Below are 24,385 nucleotides of genomic sequence, written 5' to 3'. Positions count from 1 at the left end.
ACTGGCAAGCTCAGAAGACATGTTGAAAATGGTTTTTTCAGTCTTGAACGTGTCAAGCAGATGGTGTCCAAACCTGCTGCATTGGCCAAAGTTTCCCAAACGTTTTCTTTTGGTTGGAGCATGGGAAAATCTGCCGAATTACCCAAGGCAATGGAATTGCCTAAGGCAATTGACAACAGAATGAAGCACACAAACAACATTTTGACTTTGCAATGCAATGACACCCAAGTCCTGAAATTCTGGATTGAAGAGATGTTTGTGGATATCCTCTCACGTCTGCGTGCTTGCCTCTTTGTTCTCAGATTCAGCGTCTGCTTGCATCAGAGTCCGGCAGGGTTTCACGTATCTCCTGAAACCCACTTCGGTCCTCGCCCAATAGCGGCGTCGTCTGCAAAATCAGTCCAGAAGCTTTCCTGGTCTCTGTCCAGCAGATAACAGGTGGAGAACACCCAGGGCCCTCGGATCTTCTCCTTTCCGAGTCGAGTATGAAGAACCTTGCTCTCTGCAAGGGTTCGGGCCGTCCTCTTCAGGGAGTTTTCTAGTCGGGCTAGGGTCAGATGTTCAGCACTTCTGGTGAGCTCCGTGCCCACCCAGAGAGGCCAAAACTGTCGGGGTCACTGGGCAAGACCCCAACAGTGTGAAAGTCCTTTTTCCCTAGCCCGGAAGCTGAAGAAGAGGTCTGGAATGCATGAAGCCGACTTTTCAAGGTTGTTTATTTTCCCTTATCTACAAGAGTTTCTTTCTAACCTAACTTTCTAAGCCGAGGTCCAGCTAGCACAGAAGCCGTGGCAGTCTCCTTCCCGCCCCAGGCAGCTCCCACGGTATAAACTCAAAATTACGTGTACCGTGTTTACAATTCCCGTACCAATACATAAAATCTATGTTGGACAAGGTGTCCCTATCCTAAACCAATAGAAAAGTGTCACTATCACAGCAAGACATGGAGGACAAGAAGAAGGATGAAGCTAGGGCACGCCCAGGTTCCTCCATCTTGTACCCCTGAATTCCATTCTAACAAATCCCAAAATTCTACTTTTCCACCCTGTGTCAATTTCCTTATTACATCATTCAAACCCTTTTTGCTTTTAATTCCTATTTTAAGATCAGCAGCCTCTCCCACAGGCTAAACTGGAATCCAGAGTTGTTTTCCGTTTGCTGCCAAGGTTCCTGTGCACTTTGCCAGGGGCTCGAGTCATCCAGGGCAGCCAGAGGGATGCTCTGGACTCCGACGCCTCCCCACAAGCTCCAGCACCTTCTCCTCTTCTCCTGCCTCCTCCACGCCCAGGCTGAGCACGGACGGCTTCAGCCAGGCCCTGCTGCAGGAACTGGACGCCCTCCGGGCTCTGCAGCCCGCCCTGAAGATCGGGAGCCTCCTGGAGCACGACGTGCCGCAGCCAGGGGCCATGGCCCGGCTGCCCTGCCACCGCGGGCTGCTGCCGGGGGGCAGGAAGGCTCTCCCCTCCTTCAGGAGACCTCCCCTCCTTTAGGAAAAGTCCTTCCAACAACCAGAGCCCTTCCCAGCCCAGCAGTCGGCGCTGAGAGTGGGGCTGAACCTGCCCCACCCGCGGGGCACGGGGAGGAGATCCTGCGACACCTGCGGGGTGGGCTCCGGCTCCTGCCCTCTCCCTTTTCCCCTCGCTGTTGCTGGCATCGCTTCTGTGCATTTGGCAGCGATAAATAAAGGCCCTGCAGACAAGCCCAGCAATCCTCCTCTGCCCTCCCCCCTCAGCCCACCATCCCCAGGGATGTGTTTCTGCTTCCAGTTCCTGCCTCACATCGCCAACCAAAAGCGTACATGGGATGGAAGTGCCAGCCCCAGAATGAGCTTCCAGGCCTGGGAGTGAATCTCTGACCAGTTTGGCTCTTAATAGGAAAAAATGGAAATTTACATGGATGCGGCTTTCAGGGGATCTTTGTGGCTGTCCCCCGTCCCTCCCCGGCCCCCCGGGACCCCTCTGGCTGGCTGTCCCCTCAGGGGACCGGGGTTTGCCGTGGTCCCGCTGCACTGGGCTCACCAGGCAGCGGCTGGGTTAGCACGGTCCCAGCGGCGGTGCGCCTCGGTCGCCGCAAGGAGTCGAGATAAAGAGACAAAGAGAGGTCAGTTGTGTGCAGTCCAGAGAGATTGTATTGCCTGAACGGTTGCAGGGACAAAAGACCCTGGGCCACTGCCCAGATACAGTTTTATACAGCAAAATTAAGAGATAAGGTCTAAACAATAGAGACAATGTCCAGCATGGGCTCATCAGAACCACCCCAGGGGTCAGGTCCAATGGGAACTGCTCAGGGATGGAGAGAAAGGGGTTTACAGAAAAATACTGAAGCGAAACTTTCCTGAAACAATGGAGCATACATAAGTGTATCTTTTCCTCATACCTAAATGTATCTTTACCTCAGTTTCCAATTCCCAAGGCCTTTCTAAATCCCTTCGACCACACTACCGCGCCAGTGCGATAGCAACAAACAGAAATCAAAGGAAATCCCTACACAGGAGCTGCTTTCCTGCAGCGCTGCGCAGCGAGGGATGACTTCCATGGGCAGGGCCAGACCTCCCTGGGCACAGGGCCCCACCGCACTGCCACACACGTGTCCCCAGGGCTGTGGCATGGCCAGGACATCCTCATGGCAGTGTCGCCGGGGCGCTGCTGCCCACATCATCATAGTCCGTGTTCCCAGGGCTCGGATCTGAGAAGTCTGTTGTTGCTCCTGGGGGACATGGAGGGGAGCAGATCCCACCTTGGGCACAGCACGGAAAGGTGCCTGAGGGGCAGGCAGCTCCCTGTCCCCCCTGACGGACCCCACCGGGGGTCAGACCACAGCGCCCATGGATCTGTGCTGGGGCCCTGCCTGCCCCCACACACAAACCCTGCCCTGGAGTGGCCCTGCAGAGGGGACAGGGCAGCTGTGAGCCCTCTCACCTGTGGGGAGGACACAGATCGATTTCTGCCGTGTCATTCCCTCAGAGATGTCCCCAGTGCTGGGAGCAGGGGCCTCCTGTGGCACATCCAGGACATCGTCGTAGCCCTCCGGGGTTCCTTGCTCGGGCCGGGCAGGGGGATCTGGGAAAATCAGAGGGGTCCATGGCAGTGACCAGTGTCCCTGGCAGGGCTCTGGCCGTGCCATCCTTGCCAGCCTTTCCACTGGGCAGCTGCTGTTGGCCCTGTGGTCCCACAGGGAAAGGCGATGTCTCTCTGCACACTAACAAGGTGGGGGAGGATTTGTCCCCTCAGCCCCCCAGCCTGGATGTGCCCCCTGTCCCCAGCTCTCCCTGCTGGGCTCCTGCCCTGTGGCCCTACCTGGGGCTGCCTCGGTGTCACTCCCCTCCACGCTGTCCCCGGTGTAATACGGCAGCTTCTTCACCCGTCCCTCCGACAGGGAACCTGCAGGGAGCAAACAGGGACTTGGGGGTGGCCACAAGCGGCTCTGCAGGTGACAGAACCTCACGCTACAGAGCGGGGCCGCTGTGGCACCCAGGGACACCCACAGCCCATGGCCAGGAACCACAGCAGGGCCACCGGGACCCGGAGGTGCCGTGGGGCTGTCAGGCAGAGCCTTCACTCCGAGCACAGCCGGGGCACAAGGGCGGCACCCACCTGGGGGAGTGGGCACCTCCTGGTACTCTGGCACGGCTTTGTAATCCAGCTCCTCGTAGACAGCGTTGGAGATGGCATCTGCAGCTCTGCCAGGGCCTGGAACCAGATGCAGCACTTACCTGGGGCCCTGGGCCCTGTGGGTGGCACCGGGATCACCCCGGCCACCTTCAGAGCTGTTCCACAGGACAGGAGCCTCTGGACGCCCAGACCGGATCTGTCCCCACCCCCATCCACCGGGAGCCACCTCGGCGCCGGGCACGGGCACGGCACAGCAGCAGGGCCAGGGCACCCAGGGACAGGCACAGCAGCGTCCCCAGCACCACGCACAGCACAGTGGGCACAGGCACAGTCCCCACGGCCACTGCTGAGGGCGATCTGCTGGGGACACCTGTGGGGACACAGGCAGGCAGTGAGGGGAGGGGGATCCCAGCCAGCCTGCGGTGGGGGATGCAGGCACGGGCAGAGCTACCTGTGCTGGTGGCACCCTCTGCATGTGGGGTAGTGCGTCCCTCAGAGGTGCCATCGCCGTCCTCCTCACACTCCACTTGGGCGTAGCCGCCGGTGCCACAGCTCTGCAGGTGCCAGGGGGCCGAGGGGCACCCCCAGAGCGAGCGGGCCCCGTCCTCACAGCCCACCCAGGCCAGCCACGCCAGGGACGGCTGCTGGGTGGGGACAGCCGAGAGCCAGCCCCGGTCCCCACAGCCCAGCTGGCGGCAGACAGCGGTGCCGGTGTCGGTGCTGGTGCCGTCGGCGCAGACGCGGCCCCAGGTGCCGTTGTAGGACACCTCCAGGTACCCCCGGCAGCGCCCAGGGTCTCCTGCCAGCCGCACCGAGAGCTGCTCTGCAAGGGGTGCGGGGGGGTCACGGCACGGCCGGGAACCCCCCGGGGCCTCTGCCGGGCCCTGACCTTGGGGTGCCCGGCACCAACCTGAGCAGACGGCCCCTGCCCCGCCACCGCGCCCGCACTCGCGCCGTTCCATGCGCCCGCATTCCCAGAGAGACTCCTCGGAGCCGGAGCAGTCGGGCACGTACGGCCACAGCGGCCCCGTGCCGGCACCGAAGCGCGCCCAGCTCGGGGCCTCCAGTGCCGTGCCACAGCCCAGCTCCCGGCAGACAACGGTGGCGTCCTGCAGCTCCCAGCCTTCCTGGCAGACGGAGCTCCAGCTGCCCCCGGAATAGACCTCCACGCGCCCGGCACAGCGCCCCGAGCTCCCCGCCAGCCTCACCTGCCGGCTGCCTGTGGGCCGGGAAGGGATGGGCTGGGGGGGCTGCTTGGGGCACCCGCACCTCTGGCCCTTCTCGGGACACCCACCTGAGCAGGTGATGGCCATCTCCTCCACGCTGCTGTTCAGCGCAGGGCCCATCCCTGAGACATCTCCCATCTCCTCCAGCTGGTCATCCATCTCCTCAGGGCTGCCGGTCAGTGCAGAGCCCACGTCCAAAACGCCGTCCATCTCTTCAGTCCGGATGTCCACCAGGCTGGGGCTGCTGCTCAATGCAGCAGCCGTACCCAAGGCAGAGTAAACATCCCTGGCTTGGCCACAGCCCAGCACGGAACATACCGCGTTGACATCCCATGACTTCCACTGCTCCAGCGGCACACGGCGCCAGGCTGGGCTGGTTATGGCCTCCTCCAGCCGCCCATCACACAAGCTCTGACCATCCACCAGCCGCAGGGTCGTGACAAAGCCAGCACCTGCAAATTCAGCAGCAGAGCCACGGAGCTGTAGCACCTGCCTCAGATGGAACTTCAGTCCAAAATATATCCGGCATCCACTGCTGCCAATTCTTAGCAGGCTCCCAAAAGCCCTTAAGTCTCCTCGCAGAGCCGCCTTGCACACCTGAGCAGTTGACGGCGGCGGCGTTTCCGGGCACACAGGGCGGCTTCCCCAGCACAGCCACGGGGCACTCGCCCGGGTGCCGCTCGCTCCCGTGGCAGCCGAAGGCGTCCGGCCGCAGTGTCCCCTCCCCGCTGCCGAAGGAGCCTCCCGGGGGCACGCTGGAGGCGCGGCCGCAGCCCAGGTGGCGGCACAGGACGTGCGCATCGGCCAGGTCCCACTCGCTGGCACACACGGATCCCCCCTCACTGCCACCTCCACTCGCCCGGAGCATCCCGAGCTGCTGTTCCCCAGCCGGAAGCCCGTGTAGGCTGCGGCACGAACAGCGGTCAGGGGGGCCATGCCGCAGGGACCCCAACAGCTCCCGCCGTCCCCAGCACTTACCGGAGCAGATGACGCTGGCAGGGCCCGCGCAGGCCTGGCTGAGGGGCAGACGCCGGGCACACGCACTGAGCAGGGACTCGGTGCCATTGCACTGGAAGCCACCGTCCCAGAATGATCCTGATCCTCTCCCAAATCGAGCGCTGCCAGGGATGGCGAGCGCCTCACCGCAGCCCAGCTCCCTGCACACCACCTGGGCCGCCTTCATGTCCACCTGATCCGCACAGACACCGACCCAGGCCCGACCCCGACGCACCTCCAGACGCCCGGCACAGGCTCCATCACCTCCGACTAGCCGGGAGAATCCTGCAGGACCAGTGTCAAGGGATGCGCAGGCAGTGCCCCGTGCCCCCATAAGCCCAGCTCCTACCTTGGCAGACAACAGCCGTGTCCAAAAAATGGTCACTGCCGTTATAGGGTCCCCAGCCGCGGATCTCACAGTCCCAGAGCGTGGCCTCGTCCCCCCTGCAGTCCACCAGGACCAAGCTGAGGAGCCCATTCCCTATGCCGAAGGTGTCACGGGCGTAGTTGGCTTTGGAAGCCGAGCCACAGCCCAGCTGACGGCAAACCACCTCGGCGTCCTCCATGTCCCAATCGCCGTCTGCCACCGAGCCCCACTCTCCCTGCAGCTTCACCTCCACCCTCCCGGCACAGGGACTGCTGCCGCCCACCAGCCTCAGCTCCACGGCATCTGCACAGGGGCACCGGCACGGCTCAGACCTGCCCAGGATGCTCCAGCACAACGTGCCTGTCCCAGCACGGCCAGCGTGTCCCCTCACCTGTGCAGGTCACCCCCACATCCCGCTCCTGGCCGCAGAAGTGCCGTCCCCATCCAAAGTGCAGACACTCCACCAGCGAATTCTCGGTGCCCAGGCAGAAGAAGGGCTGCAGCCAGATCCGCCCGGTGCCTTGCCCGAACGGGGCGTACGGGGACGCCCTGGCCACCCGGCCACAGCCCAGCAGCCGGCACACCACCGCGGCCCATCGAGCTTCCCAGTCGTTGTCGAAAACGCACACGGAGCCCCACTCACCGCCGTGCTCCACCTCCACGCGCCCGGCACAGCGCCCGCCGCCGCCCACCAGACGCAGCTGCCCGGAGCCTGCGGCACGGGGGCTGCTGAGCCGGGCCCGCCACCGCCGCGGGCCCCGCTCCCGCCCGCCGCCACTCACCCGCACATAGCCGCACGCACAGCACCAGCCCCAGCGCCGCCACCGGCCCCATGGCCACCGGCCCCACGCCACCGGCCCCACGGCACCGGCCCCACGGCACCGGCCCCGAGCCGGCGCAGCCGGGGCAGCTCCCTCAGGCCTGCGCCCGAGCCAACGCAGGCAGCAGCACCGGGGCAGCCTTTATCAGGCGCCTCATCTCCCGGCTGCGGGGCCGCGGCCTCCAATAACCTGCTCCGTGCCCAAATATGAGCCTCGCCTGCGCTTCTGGCGTCACACGCTTCGCCACAGTGGGCTGCCACCCGGATGTCCCCGGGGGGAGGCAGCCCCCCCACTGCACCTGCCCCGCGGGGGCCCTGCCTCCATCCCCGGGCCTCCAACGGTGCTGCTGGAGCCCGACAAGAGCCGTCCTGGCGGCGACGACAGCCTTCAGCCCACATCCTACCGACACCTTCCGCGGGACCACATCTAGCTCGGGCACCTGCGAAGTTCAAAGGCCCCACGCTCGGGGCGCTCCCCTCCCGGCAGCTCGCAGCCCCCGCGGGGGGTGGCAGCAGCCCCCGGCCCCGCGCGGCGCTGCCAGGTGCCAGCTCCCCGGTCCCTCGCGGCGGCGCTGGCACATGGCGCTGCTGCCGCGGCTGCGGCCCCGCGCTCGCCTCGCCGCCAGGGCAGGAAGGAGGCGGTCACCCCGCGGCGGCTCCCGGCGGCGCCGGCGACCGCACGCGCCTCCCGACGCCCGCGCTGCCGCCGATAACGCCGCCGCTCCGCCGCCCCTGCCCCGCCGCTCCGGCCCCTGCGGCTCGGCAGCCGCGCTCCGCAGCGAACTGCCCGCTCTCACCCTGCACCGCACTCCCTGCCGCCGCTTTCCACACGCACGGATCCACTCGCACCGCGGGCACCGACGCCCCTTCCAGCTGCGGCTCCTCTCACTCACGCTGGCCCCGGAGCTGCCCGGAACACCCGCTCCGACATCCACACCTCACGTTCCCTCACCGCTTTCAGCCCAGCTTTCCCATGGCACAGTCGCCTTTCCCCCCCTCCCTAGACCCACTGGCTGCTACCGCAGGAATACAGAAACGACCTCAAGTGCTTCCTCCCAAGGCTGTCCCAGGAAATATAAAAGAGCTTTGACCCCCTCACATTACAAGCACCAAAAAAATCCACACTAAAGTCTCTTTATCTCCGGGTCCCCGTATCCCGCTGTCACTCTCAGGGTCCCTCACCTGGCCGGGATCCCGCTTTCCCCGACCCTTCCTTACACGATCGACCCGAACTTCCCGGACTCTCGTCCCGGGCTCCCCCCGGAGCAGACGGAGCAGCGGGAACTGCCGCTGCTCCCCACCCGGCGGCACCGCAGCGATTCCCCACGGGCAGCACGTCCCGGTCCCTCGCCGCGGCGGCGGCGGCGGGAGCTGCCCTGCCCCATCCCCCCGCGCTGCCGGGCACTGCGGCACCGGGCGCTGTCCGGGGCTGCTCCGCTCACACACGCCCGCACCGCGCCGAGCCCGCACCGGGCCAGGGCGCTGCGGGCCGACACAGGAGGGCGGCGGTGGCGTACGCGGGTGGGCGGCTGCTGCCCCGGCCACAGGGGACAGGAGCTCTCCGACCCCACGGATACCTCCGCGGGCCCGCGGTGGGCTCGGAGCTTCTTTCCCGAGGGCTCTGGTCGGGCTGCGCTCTTGCCGCCTCACCAGCCCCTGCTGCTGCCAGGACCTCAGCCGCTGCTCCGCCCTTCCCACCTGCAGCAGCCGAGGGAGCCGAGGCCAAAGCCCTCTGTCATGGTTTGACACTGGCACAATGCCAGTGCCCCCCCATGAAAATGCAATCTCTTAACTGAATGCTTTGAAATGCGATCGAGGACAGAGCAAAGCAGGCCTAAGCCTAATAACAAGAAAAAAACTTTATTAAACTACTACCACTATGCTACTGTAAAAGAGGGGAAAAAAACCCCACACACAATTCAAAATGAAAACCTTCCAAAGCATTCCTCCTCCCACCACCCAACTCCAACAAACCACAGTGAGACACAATCTGGACCCCAATCAGGTTTCCACCCTCCAGATAATCAACCCCCAGTCCATCTGCAGGGAGAGAGGAGTCTCTCTCTTGTGCCACAGACCCCCCAAGAAACACAGCTGCCACATCCTGTGCTTCCATGTCACCACATGGCACTGCCCGGAGAAAAAGTTTGCCAGTGGTGACCTTCTCCTTTCCATGCACAGTGCTCTCACCACCAATGCATGGATAGACAGACTGCTTTTAGGATTTTTCCTTTCAAGGATGCCCTGCCAAGAGGGGAAAAAGCAACAGTTCAGTTTTTCATTTTTGGGACCAACAGTCCCCCCCATTTTCTCCTGGGGCCGAGGATCCAAGAACAGAGATCTTCTCTTCTTCCTCTGTGAAGACAGGGGGCATCACCACAAACCTCCTTAACTTTTCTCTGTTCGCTCCACTTCTGTCTTTTCCCAGCTGAAGCAGGTCTCTTTGGCTCACCAGCATCCTCCTAAAATACAGTCTCTCTTGGAGGAGAAGATCAGTTCAATCTGTGGCTACCAAGAAAAAGTCCAGCCAAAAAGCCACTCCATCATCTCCTCCCACCTAGAATTTCTCCTTCCTACATCCCAGGTCCCAGGTTGTCTCTCTTCCTCTCTTTTCAAACCAAGAAGGAGAAAAATTTCACAAAGCTTTCATTTCTTAGGAAGAGTTATAAGTCCCGACTCCCAGAGGTGGCTTGCTGCCCAGGCTCCAGCTCCCACAGGCAGCCCCCCCGCTCTTCTCCTTCCTCGCGGTGAACTGCTGGCAAAACCAGCGCCGTCTCTTTTTCTCTCTTGGGAGAGACAGACTCTGGGAGGAATGGAGACATCCCAGATTTTCTCCACCCTTCTATCTGCAGGGGCCCAGCCCGGTTCCAGTCCCTCCATCCTTGGGCCTACCTCCAAAGGCCACATGGCTTCTCCCCTCCCCCACCCAGCTCGTGGCCGGGCAGGGGAGAGTCCTGCACTGACCGCTGACCGGAACCCAAGAGAGCGAGTTCTCCTGGGAATTCTGCTTTTAAGCCCTCAGTGTTCTCAGAGGCGTGCCTACCTTCAATTGATCACTGTCCAAATTGACCTCTTCCTTCAGGAAAAATTCTTTTTCCGTGTCAAACCGCGACATCCTCCTTGCCTGTTTCCCAGCTCCCACAGGCCGGGCAGCTGCCGGCTGGCGGGCGCCTCCTGCCCAGCCCCGGCTGCGCGGCTGCTGCAGGGGCCCCGTCTCACCTGCCCGGGCCAGAGTGACAACGAGCTGCGAGCCCACGGCGTCCTGCAGCTCTGCCAGCAGCTCCGGCATCCCGCCTGCCCGCTGCGGAGCCTGCGCTGAGTGAGGGCCCTGCCACCTTCCCTTCCGTGCCCGCCATTCCCGAGCCGGGCAGCGCAGGCTGCGGGACAGGCAGGGCCGCAGCGGCATCCAGCCTGGCTCGGCACCTCCCTCCCTGTCGGGGTCACTGGGCAAGACCCCGACAGTGTGAAAGTCCTTTTTCCCTAGCCCGGCCGCTCAAGAAGAGGTCTGGAATGCGTGAAGCCGACTTTTCAAGGTTGTTTATTTTTCCTTATCTACAATAGTTTCTTTCTGACCTGATGAAGCCCAGCTAGCACAGAAGCCGTGGCAGTCTCCTTCCCGCCCCAGGCGGCTCCCACGGTATACACCCAAAATTATATGTACCATGTTTACAATTCCCGTACCAATACCTAAAATCTACGTTGGACAAGGTGTCCCTATCCTAAACCAATAGAAAAGTGTCACTATCACAGCAAGACATGGAGGACAAGAAGAAGGAAGAAGCTAGGGCACGCCCAGGTTCCTCCATCTTGTACCCCTGAATTCCATTCTAACAAATCCCAAAATTCTACTTTTCCACTCTGTGTCAATTTCCTTATTACATCATTCAAACCCTTTTTGCTTGTAATTCCTCTTGTAAGGTCGGCAGCCTCTCCCACGGGCTAAACTGAAATCCACAGGTGTTTTCCGTTTGCTGCCAAGGTTCCTGAGCTCTTTGCCAGAGTCATCCAGGGCAGCCAGAGGGATGCTCTGGACTCTGACACCTCGCCACAAGCTCCAGCACCTTCTCCTCTTCTCCTGCCTCCTCCACGCCCAGGCTGAGCACGGACGGCTTCAGCCAGGCCCTGCTTCAGGAACTGGACGCCCTCCGGGCTCTGCAGCCCGCCCTGAAGATCGGGAGCCTCCTGGAGCACGACGTGCCGCAGCCAGGGGCCATGGCCCGGCCGCCCTGCCACCGTGGGCTGCTGCCGGGGGGCAGGAAGGCGCTCCCCTCCTTCAGGAGACCTCCCCTCCTTTAGGAAAAGTCCTTCCAACAACCAGAGCCCTTCCCAGCCCAGCTCTCGGCGCTGAGAGTGGGGCTGAACCTGCCCCACCCGCGGGGCACGGGGAGGAGATCCTGCGGCACCTGCGGGGTGGGCTCCGGCTCCTGCCCTCTCCCTTTTCCCCTCGCTGTTGCTGGCATCGCTTCTGTGCATTTGGCAGCGATAAATAAAGGCCCTGCAGACAAGCCCAGCAATCCTCCTCTGCCCTCCCCCCTCAGCCCACCATCCCCAGGGATGTGTTTCTGCTTCCAGTTCCTGCCTCACATCACCAACCAAAAGCGTACACGGGATGGAAGTGCCAGCCCCAGAATGATCTTCCAGGCCGCGGAGTGAATCTCTGACCAGTTTGGCTCTTAATAGGAAAAAATGGCAATTTACACGGATGCAGCTTTCGGGGGTCACCTGTGGCTGTCCCCCGTCCCTCCCCGGCCCCCCGGGACCCCTCTGGCTGGCTGTCCCCTCAGGGGACCGGGGTTTGCCGTGGTCCCGCTGCACTGGGCTCACCAGGCAGCGGCTGGGTTAGCACGGTCCCAGCGGCGGTGCGCCTCGGTCGCCGCAAGGAGTCGAGATAAAGAGACAAAGAGAGGTCAGTTGTGTGCGGTCCAGAGAGATTGTATTGCCTGAACGGTTGCAGGGACAAAAGACCCTGGGCTACTGCCCAGATACAGTTTTATACAGCAAAATTAAGAGATAAGGTCTAAACAATAGAGACAACGTCCAGCATGGGCTCATCAGAACCACCCCAGGGGTCAGGTCCAATGGGAACTGCTCAGGGGTGGAGAGAAAGGGGTTTACAGAAAAATACTGAAGCGAAACTTTCCCGAAACAATGGAGCATACATAAGTGTATCTTTCCCTCATACCTAAATGTATCTTTACCTCAGTTTCCAATTCCCAAGGCCTTTCTAAATCCCTTCCACCACACTACCGCGCCAGTGCGATAGCAACACACGGAAATCAAAGGAAATCCCTACACAGGAGCTGCTTTCCTGCAGCGCTGCACAGCGAGGGATGACTTCCATGGGCAGGGCCAGACCTCCCTGGGCACAGGGCCCCACCGCACTGCCACACACGTGTCCCCAGGGCTGTGGCATGGCCAGGACATCCTCACGGCAGTGTCGCCGGGGCGCTGCTGCCCACATCGTCATAGTCCGTGTTCCCAGGGCTCGGATCTGAGAAGTCTGTTGTTGCTCCTGGGGGACATGGAGGGGAGCAGATCCCACCTTGGGCACAGCACGGAAAAGTGCCTGAGGGGCAGGCAGCTCCCTGTCCCCCCTGACGGACCCCACCGGGGGTCAGAGCACAGCACCCATGGATCAGTGCTGGGGCCCTGCCTGCCCCCACACACAAACCCTGCCCTGGAGTGGCTCTGCAAAGGGGACAGGGCAGCTGTGAGCCCTCTCACCTGTGGGGAGGACACAGATCGATTTCTGCCGTGTCACTCCCTCAGAGATGTCCCCAGTGCTGGGATCAGGGGCCTCCTGTGGCACATCCAGGACATCGTCGTAGCCCTCCGGGGTTCCTTGCTCGGGCCGGGCAGGGGGATCTGGGAAAATCAGAGGGGTCCATGGCAGTGACCAGTGTCCCTGGCAGGGCTCTGGCTGTGCCACCCTCACCAGCCTTTCCACTGGGCACCTGCTGGAGGCCCTGTGGTCCCACAGGGAAAGGCGATGTCTCTCTGCACACTAACAAGGGGGAAAGGATTTGTCCCCTCAGCCCCCCCGCCTGGGTGTGCCCCCTGTCCCCAGCTCTCCCTGCTGGGCTCCTGCCCTGTGGCCCTACCTGGGGCTGCCTCGGTGTCACTCCCCTCCACGCTGTCCCCGGTGTAATACGGCAGCTTCTTCACCCGTCCCTCCGACAGGGAACCTGCAGGGGACAAGCAGGGACTTGGGGGTGGCCACAAGCGGCTCCGCAGGTGACAGAACCTCACGCTACAGAGCGGGGCTGCTGTGGCACCCAGGGACACCCACAGCCCATGGCCAGGAGCCACAGCAGGGCCACCAGGACCCAGAGGTGCCGTGGGGCTGTCAGGCAGAGCCTTCACTCCGAGCACAGCCGGGGCACAAGGGCGGCACCCACCTGGGGGAGTGGGCACCTCCTGGTACTCTGGCACGGCTTTGTAATCCAGCTCCTCGTAGACAGCGTTGGAGATGGCATCTGCAGCTCTGCCAGGGCCTGGAACCAGATGCAGCACTTACCTGGGGCCCTGGGCCCTGTGGGTGGCACAGGGATCACCCCGGCCACCTTCAGAGCTGTTCCACAGGACAGGGGCCTCTGGACCCCCAGATCGGATCTGTCCCCACCCCCATCCACAGGGACCCACCTCGGCGCCGGGAACGGGCACGGCACAGCAGCAGGGCCAGGGCACCCAGGGACAGGCACAGCAGCGTCCCCAGCACCACGCACAGCACAGTGGGCACAGGCACAGTCCCCACGGCCACTGCTGAGGGCGATCTGCTGGGGACACCTGTGGGGACACAGGCAGGCAGTGAGGGGAGGGGGATCCCAGCCAGCCTGCGGTGGGGGATGCAGGCACGGGCAGAGCTACCTGTGCTGGTGGCACCCTCCGGATATGGGGTAGTGCGTCCCTCAGAGGTGCCATCGCTGTCCTCCTCACACTCCACTTGGGCGTAGCCACCGGTGCCACAGCTCTGCAGGTGCCAGGGGGCCGAGGGGCACCCCCAGAGCGAGCGGGCCCCGTCCTCACAGCCCACCCAGGCCAGCCACGCCAGGGACGGCTGCTGGGTGGGGACAGCCAAGAGCCGGCCCCGGTCCCCACAGCCCAGCTGGCGGCAGACGGCGGTGCCGGTGTCGGTGCTGGTGCCGTCGGCGCAGACGCGGCCCCAGGTGCCGTTGTAGGACACCTCCAGGTACCCCCGGCAGCGCCCAGGGCCTCCTGCCAGCCGCACCGAGAGCTGCTCTGCAAGGGGTGCGGGGGGGTCACGGCACGGCCGGGAACCCCCCGGGGCCTCTGCCCGGCCCTGACCTTGGGGTGCCCGGCACCGACCTGAGCAGACGGCCCCTGCCCCGCCACCGCGCCCGCACTCGCGCCGTTCCGTGCGCCCGCATTCCCAGAGAGACTCCTCGGAGCCGGAGCAGTCGGGCACGTACGGCCACAGCGGCCCCGTGCCGGCACCGAAGCGCGCCCGGCTCGGGGCCTCCAGTGCCGTGCCACAGCCCAGCTCCCGGCAGACAACGGCGGCGTCCTGCAGCTCCCAGCCTTCCTGGCAGACGGAGCTCCAGCTGCCCCCGGAATAGACCTCCACGCGCCCGGCACAGCGCCCCGAGCTCCCCGCCAGCCTCACCTGCCGGCTGCCTGTGGGCAGGGAAGGAATGGGCTGGGGGTGCTGCTTGGGGCACCCGCACCTCTGGCCCTTCTCGGGACACCCACCTGAGCAGGTGATGGCCATCTCCTCCACGCTGCTGTTCAGCGCAGGGCCCATCCCTGAGACATCTCCCATCTCCTCCAGCTGGTCATCCATCTCCTCAGGGCTGCCGGTCAGTGCAGAGCCCACGTCCAAAACGCCGTCCATCTCTTCAGTCCTGATGTCCACCAGGCTGGGGCTGCTGCTCAGTGCAGCAGCCGTACCCAAGGCAGAGTAAACATCCCTGGCTTGGCCACAGCCCAGCACGGAACATACCGCGTTGACATCCCATGACTTCCACTGCTCCAGCGGCACACGGCGCCAGGCTGGGCTGGTTATGGCCTCCTCCAGCCGCCCATCACACAAGCTCTGACCATCCACCAGCCGCAGGGTCGTGACAAAGCCAGCACCTGCAAATTCAGCAGCAGAGCCACGGAGCTGTAGCACCTGCCTCAGATGGAACTTCAGTCCAAAATATATCCGGCATCCACTGCTGCCAATTCTTAGCAGGCTCCCAAAAGCCCTTAAGGCTCCTCGCAGAGCCGCCTTGCACACCTGAGCACTTGACGGCGGCGGCGTTTCCGGGCACACAGGGCGGCTTCCCCAGCACGGCCACGGGGCACTCGCCCGGGTGCCGCTCGCTCCCGTGGCAGCCGAAGGCGTCCGGCCGCAGTGTCCCCTCCCCGCTGCCGAAGGAGCCTCCCGGGGGCACGCTGGAGGCGCGGCCGCAGCCCAGGTGGCGGCACAGGACGTGCGCATCGGCCAGGTCCCACTCGCTGGCGCACACGGATCCCCACGTCCCCCTCACTGCCACCTCCACTCGCCCGGAGCATCCCGAGCTGCTGTTCCCCAGCCGGAAGCCCGTGTAGGCTGCGGCACGAACGGCGGTCAGGGGGGCCATGCCGCAGGGACCCCAACAGCTCCCGCCGTCCCCAGCACTTACCGGAGCAGATGACCCTGGCAGGGCCGGCGCAGGCCTGGCTGAGGGGCAGACGCCGGGCACACGCACTGAGCAGGGACTCGGTGCCATTGCACTGGAAGCCACCGTCCCAGAATGACCCTGATCCTCTCCCAAATCGAGCGCTGCCAGGGATGGCGAGCGCCTCACCGCAGCCCAGCTCCCTGCACACCACCTGGGCCGCCTTCATGTCCACCTGATCCTCACAGACACCGACCCAGGCCCGGCCCCGACGCACCTCCAGACGCCCGGCACAGGCTCCATCACCTCCGACTAGCCGGGAGAATCCTGCAGGACCAGTGTCAAGGGATGCGCAGGCAGTGCCCCGTGCCCCCATAAGCCCAGCTCCTACCTTGGCAGACAACAGCCGTGTCCCAGTAATGGATGCTGCTGTTATAGGGTCCCCAGCCACGGATCTCGCAGTCCCAGAGCGTGGCCTCGTCCCCCCTGCAGTCCACCAGGACCAAGCTGAGGAGCCCATTCCCTATGCCGAAGGTGTCACGGGCGTAGTTGGCTTTGGAAGCCGAGCCACAGCCCAGCTGCTGGCAAACCACCTCGGCGTCCTCCATGTCCCAATCGCCGTCTGCCACCGAGCCCCACTGTCCCTGCAGCTTCACCTCCACCCTCCCGGCACAGGGACTGCTGCCGCCCGCCAGCCTCAGCTCCACGGCATCTGCACAGGGAAACCGGCACGGCTCAGACCTGCCCAGGATGCTCCAGCACAACGTGCCGGTCCCTGCACGGCCAGCGTGTCTCCTCACCTGTGCAGGTCACCCCCACATCCCGGTCGTGGCCACAGAAGTGCCGTCCCCATCCAAAGTGGGTACACTCCTCCAGCGCACTCTCAACTCCTCTGCAGAAGAAGGGCTGCAGCCAGATCCGCCCGGTGCCCTGCCCGAACGGGGCGTACGGGGACGCCCTGGCCACCCGGCCACAGCCCAGCAGCCGGCACACCACCGCGGCCCATGGAGCTTCCCAGTCGTAGTCGTTGACGCACACGGAGCCCCACTCACCGCCGTGCTCCACCTCCACGCGCCCGGCACAGCGCCCGCCGCCGCCCACCAGACGCAGCTGCCCGGAGCCTGCGGCACGGGGGCTGCTGAGCCGGGCCCGCCACCGCCGCGGGCCCCGCTCCCGCCCGCCGCCACTCACCCGCACACAGCCGCACGCACAGCAGCAGCCCCAGCGCCGCCACCGGCCCCATGGCCACCGGCCCCACGGCACCGGCCCCACGGCACCGGCCCCGAGCCGGCGCAGCCGGGGCAGCTCCCTCAGGCCTGCGCCCGAGCCAACGCAGGCAGCAGCACCGGGGCAGCCTTTATCAGGCGCCTCATCTCCCGGCTGCGGGGCCGCGGCTCCAATAACCTGCTCCGTGCCCAAATATGAGCCTCGCCTGCGCTTCTGGCGTCACACGCTTCGCCACAGTGGGCTGCCACCCGGATGTCCCCGGGGGGAGGCAGCCCCCCCACTGCACCTGCCCCGCGGGGGCCCTGCCTCCATCCCCCGGGCCTCAACGGTGCTGCTGGAGCCCGACAAGAGCCGTCCTGGCGGCGACGACAGCCTTCAGCCCACATCCTACCGACACCTTCCCCGGGACCACATCTAGCTCGGGCACCTGCGAAGTTCAAAGGCCCCACGCTCGGGGCGCTCCCCTCCCGGCAGCTCGCAGCCCCCGCGGGGGGTGGCAGCAGCCCCCGGCCCCGCGCGGCGCTGCCAGGTGCCAGCTCCCCGGTCCCTCGCGGCGGCGCTGGCACATGGCGCTGCTGCCGCGGCTGCGGCCCCGCGCTCGCCTCGCCGCCAGGGCAGGAAGGAGGCGGTCACCCCGCGGCGGCTCCCGGCGGCGCCGGCGACCGCACGCGCCTCCCGACGCCCGCGCTGCCGCCGATAACGCCGCCGCTCCGCCGCCCCTGCCCCGCCGCTCCGGCCCCTGCGGCTCGGCAGCCGCGCTCCGCAGCGAACTGCCCGCTCTCACCCTGCACCGCACTCCCTGCCGCCGCTTTCCACACGCACGGATCCACTCGCACCGCGGGCACCGACGCCCCTTCCAGCTGCGGCTCCTCTCACTCACGCTGGCCCCGGAGCTGCCCGGAACACCCGCTCCGACATCCACACCTCACGTTCCCTCACCGCTTTCAGCCCAGCTTTCCCATGGCACAGTCGCCTTTCCCTCCCTCCCTAAATCCACTGGCTGCTACCGCAGGAATACAGAAACGACCTCAAGTGCTTCCTCCCAAGGCTGTCCCAGGAAATATAAAAGAGCTTTGACCCCCTCACATTACAAGCACCAAAAAAATCCACACTAAAGTCTCTTTATCTCCGGGTCCCCGTATCCCGCTGTCACTCTCAGGGTCCCTCACCTGGCCGGGATCCCGCTTTCCCCGACCCTTCCTTACACGATCGACCCGAACTTCCCGGACTCTCGTCCCGGGCTCCCCCCGGAGCAGACGGAGCAGCGGGAACTGCCGCTGCTCCCCACCCGGCGGCACCGCAGCGATTCCCCACGGGCAGCACGTCCCGGTCCCTCGCCGCGGCGGCGGCGGGAGCTGCCCTGCCCCATCCCCCCGCGCTGCCGGGCACTGCGGCACCGGGCGCTGTCCGGGGCTGCTCCGCTCACACACGCCCGCACCGCGCCGAGCCCGCACCGGGCCAGGGCGCTGCGGGCCGACACAGGAGGGCAGCGGCGGCGGCCTGGGCGGGTGGGCGGCTGCTGCCCCGGCCACAGGGGACAGGAGCTCTCCGACCCCACGGATACCTCCGCGGGCCCGCGGTGGGCTCGGAGCTTCTTTCCCGAGGGCTCTGGTCGGGCTGCGCTCTTGCCGCCTCACCAGCCCCTGCTGCTGCCAGGACCTCAGCCGCTGCTCCGCCCTTCCCACCTGCAGCAGCCGAGGGAGCCGAGGCCAAAGCCCTCTGTCATGGTTTGACACTGGCACAATGCCAGTGCCCCCCCATGAAAATGCAATCTCTTAACTGAATGCTTTGAAATGCGATCGAGGACAGAGCAAAGCAGGCCTAAGCCTAATAACAAGAAAAAAACTTTATTAAACTACTACCACTATGCTACTGTAAAAGAGGGGAAAAAAAACCCACACACAATTCAAAATGAAAACCTTCCAAAGCATTCCTCCTCCCACCACCCAACTCCAACAAACCACAGTGAGACACAATCTGGACCCCAATCAGGTTTCCACCCTCCAGATAATCAACCCCCAGTCCATCTGCAGGGAGAGAGGAGTCTCTCTCTTGTGCCACAGACCCCCCAAGAAACACAGCTGCCACATCCTGTGCTTCCATGTCACCACATGGCACTGCCCGGAGAAAAAGTTTGCCAGTGGTGACCTTCTCCTTTCCATGCACAGTGCTCTCACCACCAATGCATGGATAGACAGACTGCTTTTAGGATTTTTCCTTTCAAGGATGCCCTGCCAAGAGGGGAAAAAGCAACAGTTCAGTTTTTCATTTTTGGGACCAACAGTCCCCCCCATTTTCCCCTGGGGCCGAGAATCCAAGAACAGAGATCTTCTCTTCTTCCTCTGCAAAGACAGGGGGCATCACCACAAACCTCCTTAACTTTTCTTTGTTCGCTCCACTTCTGTCTTTTCCCAGCTGAAGCAGGTCTCTTTGGCTCACCAGCATCCTCCTAAAATACAGTCTCTCTTGGAGGAGAAGATCAGTTCAATCTGTGGCTACCAAGAAAAAGTCCAGCCAAAAAGCCACTCCATCATCTCCTCCCACCTAGAATTTCTCCTTCCTACATCCCAGGTCCCAGGTTGTCTCTCTTCCTCTCTTTTCAAACCAAGAAGGAGAAAAATTTCACAAAGCTTTCATTTCTTAGGAAGAGTTAAAAGTCCCGACTCCCAGAGGTGGCTCGCTGCCCAGGCTCCAGCTCCCACAGGCGGCCCCCCCGCTCTTCTCCTTCCCCGCGGTGAACTGCTGGCAAAACCGCCGTCTCTTTTTCTCTCTTGGGAGAGAGAGACTCTGGGGGGAATGGAGACATCCCAGATTTTCTCCACCCTTCCATCGGCAGGGGGCCAGCCCGGTTCCAGTCCCTCCACCCTTGGGCCTACCTCCAAAGGCCACATGGCTTCTCCCCTCCCCCACCCAGCTCGTGGCCGGGCAGGGGAGAGTCCTGCACTGACCACTGACCGGAACCCAAGAGAGTGAGTTCTCCTGGGAATTCTGCTTTTAAGCCCTCTGTGTTCTCAGAGGCGTGCCTACCTTCAATTGGCCAATGTCAAAATTGACCTCTTCCTTGCGGAAAAATTCTTTTTCCGTGTCAAACCACGACATCCTCCTTCCCTGTTTCCCAGCTCCCACAGGCCGGGCAGCTGCTGGCTGGCGGGCGCCTCCTGCCCAGCCCCGGCTGCGCGGCTGCTGCAGGGGCCCCGTCTCACCTGCCCGGGCCGGAGTGACAACGAGCTGCGAGCCCACGGCGTCCTGCAGCTCTGCCAGCAGCTCCGGCATCCCGCCTGCCCGCTGCGGAGCCTGCGCTGAGTGAGGGCCCTGCCACCTTCCCTTCCGTGCCCGCCATTCCCGAGCCGGGCAGCGCAGGCTGCGGGACAGGCAGGGCCGCAGCGGCATCCAGCCTGGCTCGGCACCTCCCTCCCTGTCGGGGTCACTGGGCAAGACCCCGACAGTGTGAAAGTCCTTTTTCCCTAGCCCGGCCGCTGAAGAAGAGGTCTGGAATGTGTGAAGCCGACTTTTCAAGGTTGTTTCTTTTTCCTCTTCTACAAGAGTTTCTTTCTGACCTGCCGAGGTCCAGCTAGCACAGAAGCCGTGGCAGTCTCCTTCCCGCCCCAGGCGGCTCCCACGTAATATATGCAAATTTATATGTGCCGTGTTTAGAATTCCCGTACCAATACCTAAAATCTACTTTGAACAAGGTGTTTTTTCTATGCTAAACCAATAGAAAAGTGTCACTACCACAGCAAGACATGGAGGACAAGAAGAAGGAAGAAGAAGCTAGGGCACGCTCAGGTTCCTCCATCTTCTACCCCTGAATTCCATTCTAACAAATCCCAAAATTCTACTTTTCCACCCTGTGTCAATTTCCTTATTACATCATTCAAACCCTTTTTGCTTGTAATTCCTCATGTAAGGTCAGCAGCCTCTCCTAGGGGCTAAAATGTAATCCACAGGTGTTTTCCATTTGCTGCCAAGGTTCCTGTGCTCTTTGCCAGGGGCTCGAGTCATCCAGGGCAGCCAGAGGGATGCTCTGGACTCCAACATCTCCCCTTTATCGTTGCACCAAAAACACCTCTCTGGCAGCCCTGTTCATGGCTCACCGCACACATTGAAAAAGGCATGGAAAAATTAGCAGAAAAATGAAAATCTCTACTAAAATATAAAAAGCCATTTTCAAAAGTTCTCTCCTCAATGGTGAGAGCTCAAAAAAAATCAAACGAATCATTCAACCAAGATCCAGTAACTTCTCCAAATTTGTCTATACCTTCCTGCAATCGCTTCATGTTTTCATGGATTGATTTAAAATGATCTGACAAGTTCATGCAGAACATGCCTTCAAATTCTTCACACCCGTGCCATGTGTCAGCAATAAATAACCGATTGCCACTCTGTTCTGAAGAGTTGCCCATCTTCCACTGTTGACATCTGTTAGCACGTCACTCAGTGCAAGAGAGACAGCACGAGCGTGTTTGCTCAACCAACACCCCATCCGATCCAGGTGAGTCAAGGCTACCCCTGATGCTGCTTGTGGCGAGAATATTGCAGCCACAGTTCTCTGAGCCTTGTTCCATGTATAAGCATTATCATCACACTTTGGATCATATTTTTTAATATTTCTTTTCCCCCTATGCTTTTTCCCTCTCAAGATTGTCAAATCGGGTGGTAGCAATGACAGTTTTCCAATGCTGCACGGACCGCCTGTGGCATTTGCAGGGATAGCAGGCCAAATCCTGTCCCCACAAATGAAAAAGACCCCTTGTGGCAATTGCGCTGGGGCTTGGCGGGATGGTCTGTTTGACACCTTGGTGTAATTACACCAAGAAGAGGCATTCTGGAAATGAAATTATTTGGGGCGACATCTATCATTTTATTATTTGTTTGCATCACTCCTGAAATGGCAAATTCTATACAAAATTTCATTGTCACTGAACCAAGAATTTCCAATTCTCGAGGTTCAAAAGGAACCATTGGGAGAAAATGCGTCCAAACTTCCTATCCGTCCACAGGATTCGGAATGACCTGTGAAACCTTGGGAGGGATGTTCTTTGGAACTGGCCATTCACTCACTGGCAAGCTCAGAAGACATGTTGAACACGGTTTTTTCAGTCTTGAACATGTCAAGCAGATGGTGTCCAAACCTGCTGCATTGGCCAAAGTTTCCCAAACGTTTCCTTTTGGTTGGAGCATGGGAAAATCTGCCGAATTACCCAAGGCAATGGAATTGCCTAAGGCAATTGATAACAGAATGAAGCACAAAAACAACATTTTGACTTTGCAATGCAATGACACCCAAGTCCTGAAATTCTGGATTGAAGAGATGTTTGTGGATGTCCTCTCACGTCTGCGTGCTTGCCTCTTTGTTCTCAGATTCAGCGTCTGCTTGCATCAGAGTCCGGCAGGGTTTCACGTATCTCCTGAAACCCACTTCGGTCCTCGCCCAATAGCGGCAGCGTCTGCAAAATCAGTCCAGAAGCTCTCCTGGTCTCTGTCCAGCAGATAACAGGTGGAGAACACCCAGGGCCCTTGGATCTTCTCCTTTCCGGGTCGAGTTGGAAGAAGCTTGCTCTCTGCAAGGGTTCGGGCCGTCCTCTACAGGGAGTTTTCTAGTCGGGCTAGGGTCAGATGTTCAGCACTTCTGGTGAGCTCCGTGCCCACCCGGAGATGCAAATCTGTCGGGGTCACTGGGCAAGACCCCGACAGTGTGAAAGTCCTTTTTCCCTAGCCCGGCCGCTGAAGAAGAGGTCTGGAATGCGTGAAGCCGACTTTTCAAGGTTGTTTATTTTCCCTTATCTACAAGAGTTTCTTTCTGACCTGCCGAGGTCCAGCTAGCACAGAAGCCGTGGCAGTCTCCTTCCCGCCCCAGGCGGCTCCCACGGTATATACTCAAAATTACGTGTACCGTGTTTACAATTCCCGTACCAATACCTAAAATCTACTTTGGACAAGGTGTCCCTATCCTAAACCAATAGAAAAGTGTCACTACCACAGCACGACATGGAGGACAAGAAGAAGGAAGAAGAAGCTAGGGCATGCCCAGGTTCCTCCATCTTGTACCCCTGAATTCCATTCTAACAAATCCCAAAATTCTACTTTTCCACCCTGTGTCAATTTCCTTATTACATCATTCAAACCCTTTTTGCTTTTAATTCCTATTTTAAGATCGGCAGCCTCTCCCACGGGCTAAAATCGAATCCACAGCTGTTTTCTGTTTGCTGCCAAGGTTCCTGGGCTCTTTGCCAGGGGCTGGAGTCATCCAGGGCAGCCAGAGGGATGCTCTGGACTCTGACACCTCGCCACAAGCTCCAGCACCTTCTCCTCTTCTCCTGCCTCCTCCACGCCCAGGCTGAGCACGGACGGCTTCAGCCAGGCCCTGCTGCAGGAACTGGACGCCCTCCGGGCTCTGCAGCCCGCCCTGAAGATCGGGAGCCTCCTGGAGCACGACGTGCCGCAGCCAAGGGGCCATGGCCCGGCTGCCCTGCCACCGCGGGCTGCTGCCGGGGGGCAGGAAGGCGCTCCCCTCCTTCAGGAGACCTCCCCTCCTTTAGGAAAAGTCCTTCCAACAACCAGAGCCCTTCCCAGCCCAGCTCTCGGCGCTGAGAGTGGGGCTGAGCCTGCCCCACCCGCGGGGCACGGGGAGGAGATCCTGCGGCACCTGCGGGGTGGGCTCCGGCTCCTGCCCTCTCCCTTTTCCCCTCGCTGTTGCTGGCATCGCTTCTGTGCATTTGGCAGCGATAAATAAAGGCCCTGCAGACAAGCCCAGCAATCCTCCTCTGCCCTCCCCCCTCAGCCCACCATCCCCAGGGATGTGTTTCTGCTTCCAGTTCCTGCCTCACATCGCCAACCAAAAGCGTACATGGGATGGAAGTGCCAGCCCCAGAATGAGCTTCCAGGCATGGGAGTGAGTCTCTGACCAGTTTGGCTTTTAATAAGGAAAAATGGGAAATTTAAACTGAAATCAAAGGAAATCCCTACACAGGAGCTGCTTTCCTGCAGCGCTGCACAGCGAGGGATGACTTCCATGGGCAGGGCCAGACCTCCCTGGGCACAGGGCCCCACCGCACTGCCACACACGTGTCCCCTGGGCTGTGGCATGGCCAGGACATCCTCATGGCAGTGTCGCCGGGGCGCTGCTGCCCACATCGTCATAGTCCGTATTCCCTGGGCTCGGATCTGAGAAGTCTGTTGTTGCTCCTGGGGGACATGGAGGGGAGCAGATCCCACCTTGGGCACAGCACGGAAAGGTGCCTGAGGGGCAGGCAGCTCCCTGTCCCCCCTGACGGACCCCACCGGGGGTCAGAGCACAGCACCCATGAATCTGTGCTGGGGCCCTGCCTGCCCCCACACACAAACCCTGCCCAGGAGTGGCTCTGCAGAGGGGACAGGGCAGCTGTGAGCCCTCTCACCTGTGGGGAGGACACAGATCGATTTCTGCCGTGCCACTCCCTCAGAGATGTCCCCAGTGCTGGGAGCAGGGGCCTCCTGTGGCACATCCAGGACATCGTCGTAGCCCTCCGGGATTCCTTGCTCGGGCTCGGCAAGGGGAT

The 24,385-nt window shown here is 61.9% G+C and overlaps 2 protein-coding genes and 2 long non-coding RNA genes across 7 annotated transcripts; all 4 read right to left on the bottom strand.

Annotated features, from left to right (window-relative positions):
• Positions 1-2,102: 2,102 nt before the first annotated feature.
• LOC140684379 (scavenger receptor cysteine-rich type 1 protein M130-like) lies at positions 2,103-7,994 on the bottom strand. Its single transcript, XM_072930690.1, is given in 9 exon segments — positions 2,103-2,703; positions 2,916-3,056; positions 3,294-3,377; positions 3,591-3,686; positions 3,835-3,978; positions 4,060-4,827; positions 4,903-5,286; positions 5,432-5,671; positions 5,674-7,994. Coding segments are annotated over 9 exon segments (2,169 nt in total). The 5' UTR covers positions 5,900-7,994; the 3' UTR covers positions 2,103-2,617.
• An 858-nt stretch (positions 7,995-8,852) lies between these two features.
• LOC140684381 (uncharacterized) lies at positions 8,853-11,629 on the bottom strand. The gene is made up of 2 exons (XR_012056588.1): positions 9,910-11,629; positions 8,853-9,525 (listed from the first exon to the last, which is right to left on the bottom strand). It is a non-coding gene; the product is annotated as an uncharacterized lncRNA (long non-coding RNA).
• Positions 11,630-11,928: 299 nt separating this feature from the next.
• On the bottom strand, positions 11,929-20,336 carry LOC140684377 (scavenger receptor cysteine-rich type 1 protein M130-like). 4 transcript variants are annotated; one of them, XM_072930682.1, is made up of 14 exons: positions 20,051-20,336; positions 16,812-17,740; positions 16,421-16,741; positions 16,012-16,332; positions 15,645-15,947; positions 15,257-15,571; positions 14,728-15,111; positions 14,344-14,652; positions 13,885-14,256; positions 13,660-13,803; positions 13,416-13,511; positions 13,119-13,202; positions 12,742-12,882; positions 11,929-12,529 (listed from the first exon to the last, which is right to left on the bottom strand). In XM_072930682.1, the coding sequence occupies exons 2-14, from the start codon at positions 16,861-16,863 to the stop codon at positions 12,444-12,446; spliced, it is 2,928 nt and encodes a 975-aa protein (XP_072786783.1). In that variant the 5' UTR covers positions 16,864-17,740; positions 20,051-20,336; the 3' UTR covers positions 11,929-12,443. The 4 variants fall into 4 exon arrangements, with proteins under 4 accessions (XP_072786783.1, XP_072786782.1, XP_072786784.1 ...); XM_072930681.1 differs by lacking the exon at positions 20,051-20,336 and having other exon boundaries at positions 16,812-18,015; XM_072930683.1 differs by lacking the exons at positions 14,344-14,652; positions 20,051-20,336 and having other exon boundaries at positions 16,812-18,023.
• A 2,265-nt stretch (positions 20,337-22,601) lies between these two features.
• Positions 22,602-24,368, bottom strand: LOC140684384 (uncharacterized). Its single transcript, XR_012056591.1, has 2 exons — positions 24,245-24,368; positions 22,602-24,032 (listed from the first exon to the last, which is right to left on the bottom strand). It is a non-coding gene; the product is annotated as an uncharacterized lncRNA (long non-coding RNA).
• Positions 24,369-24,385: the final 17 nt, after the last annotated feature.

Source organism: Taeniopygia guttata, chromosome 5 (genome assembly GCF_048771995.1).
Source record: "Taeniopygia guttata chromosome 5, bTaeGut7.mat, whole genome shotgun sequence".
NCBI classification, from domain to species: Eukaryota; Metazoa; Chordata; class Aves; order Passeriformes; family Estrildidae; genus Taeniopygia; species Taeniopygia guttata.
This window is presented reverse-complemented; position numbering and strand designations above follow the sequence as displayed.

What these genes read in the sequence shown, in the direction of transcription:
- LOC140684377 (XM_072930682.1), bottom strand. Translation starts at nt 16,863, where the DNA reads ATGGGGCCGGTGGCGGCGCTGGGGCTGCTGCTGTGCGTGCGGCTGTGT. An exon ending in GGAGGTGCCCACTCCCCCAG is followed by an intron (nt 13,203 to 13,415) that starts GTGGGTGCCGCC and finishes TGTCCCCTGCAG; the next exon opens with GTTCCCTGTCGGAGGGACGG. An exon ending in GATCTGTGTCCTCCCCACAG is followed by an intron (nt 12,530 to 12,741) that starts GTGAGAGGGCTC and finishes CATGTCCCCCAG; the next exon opens with GAGCAACAACAGACTTCTCA.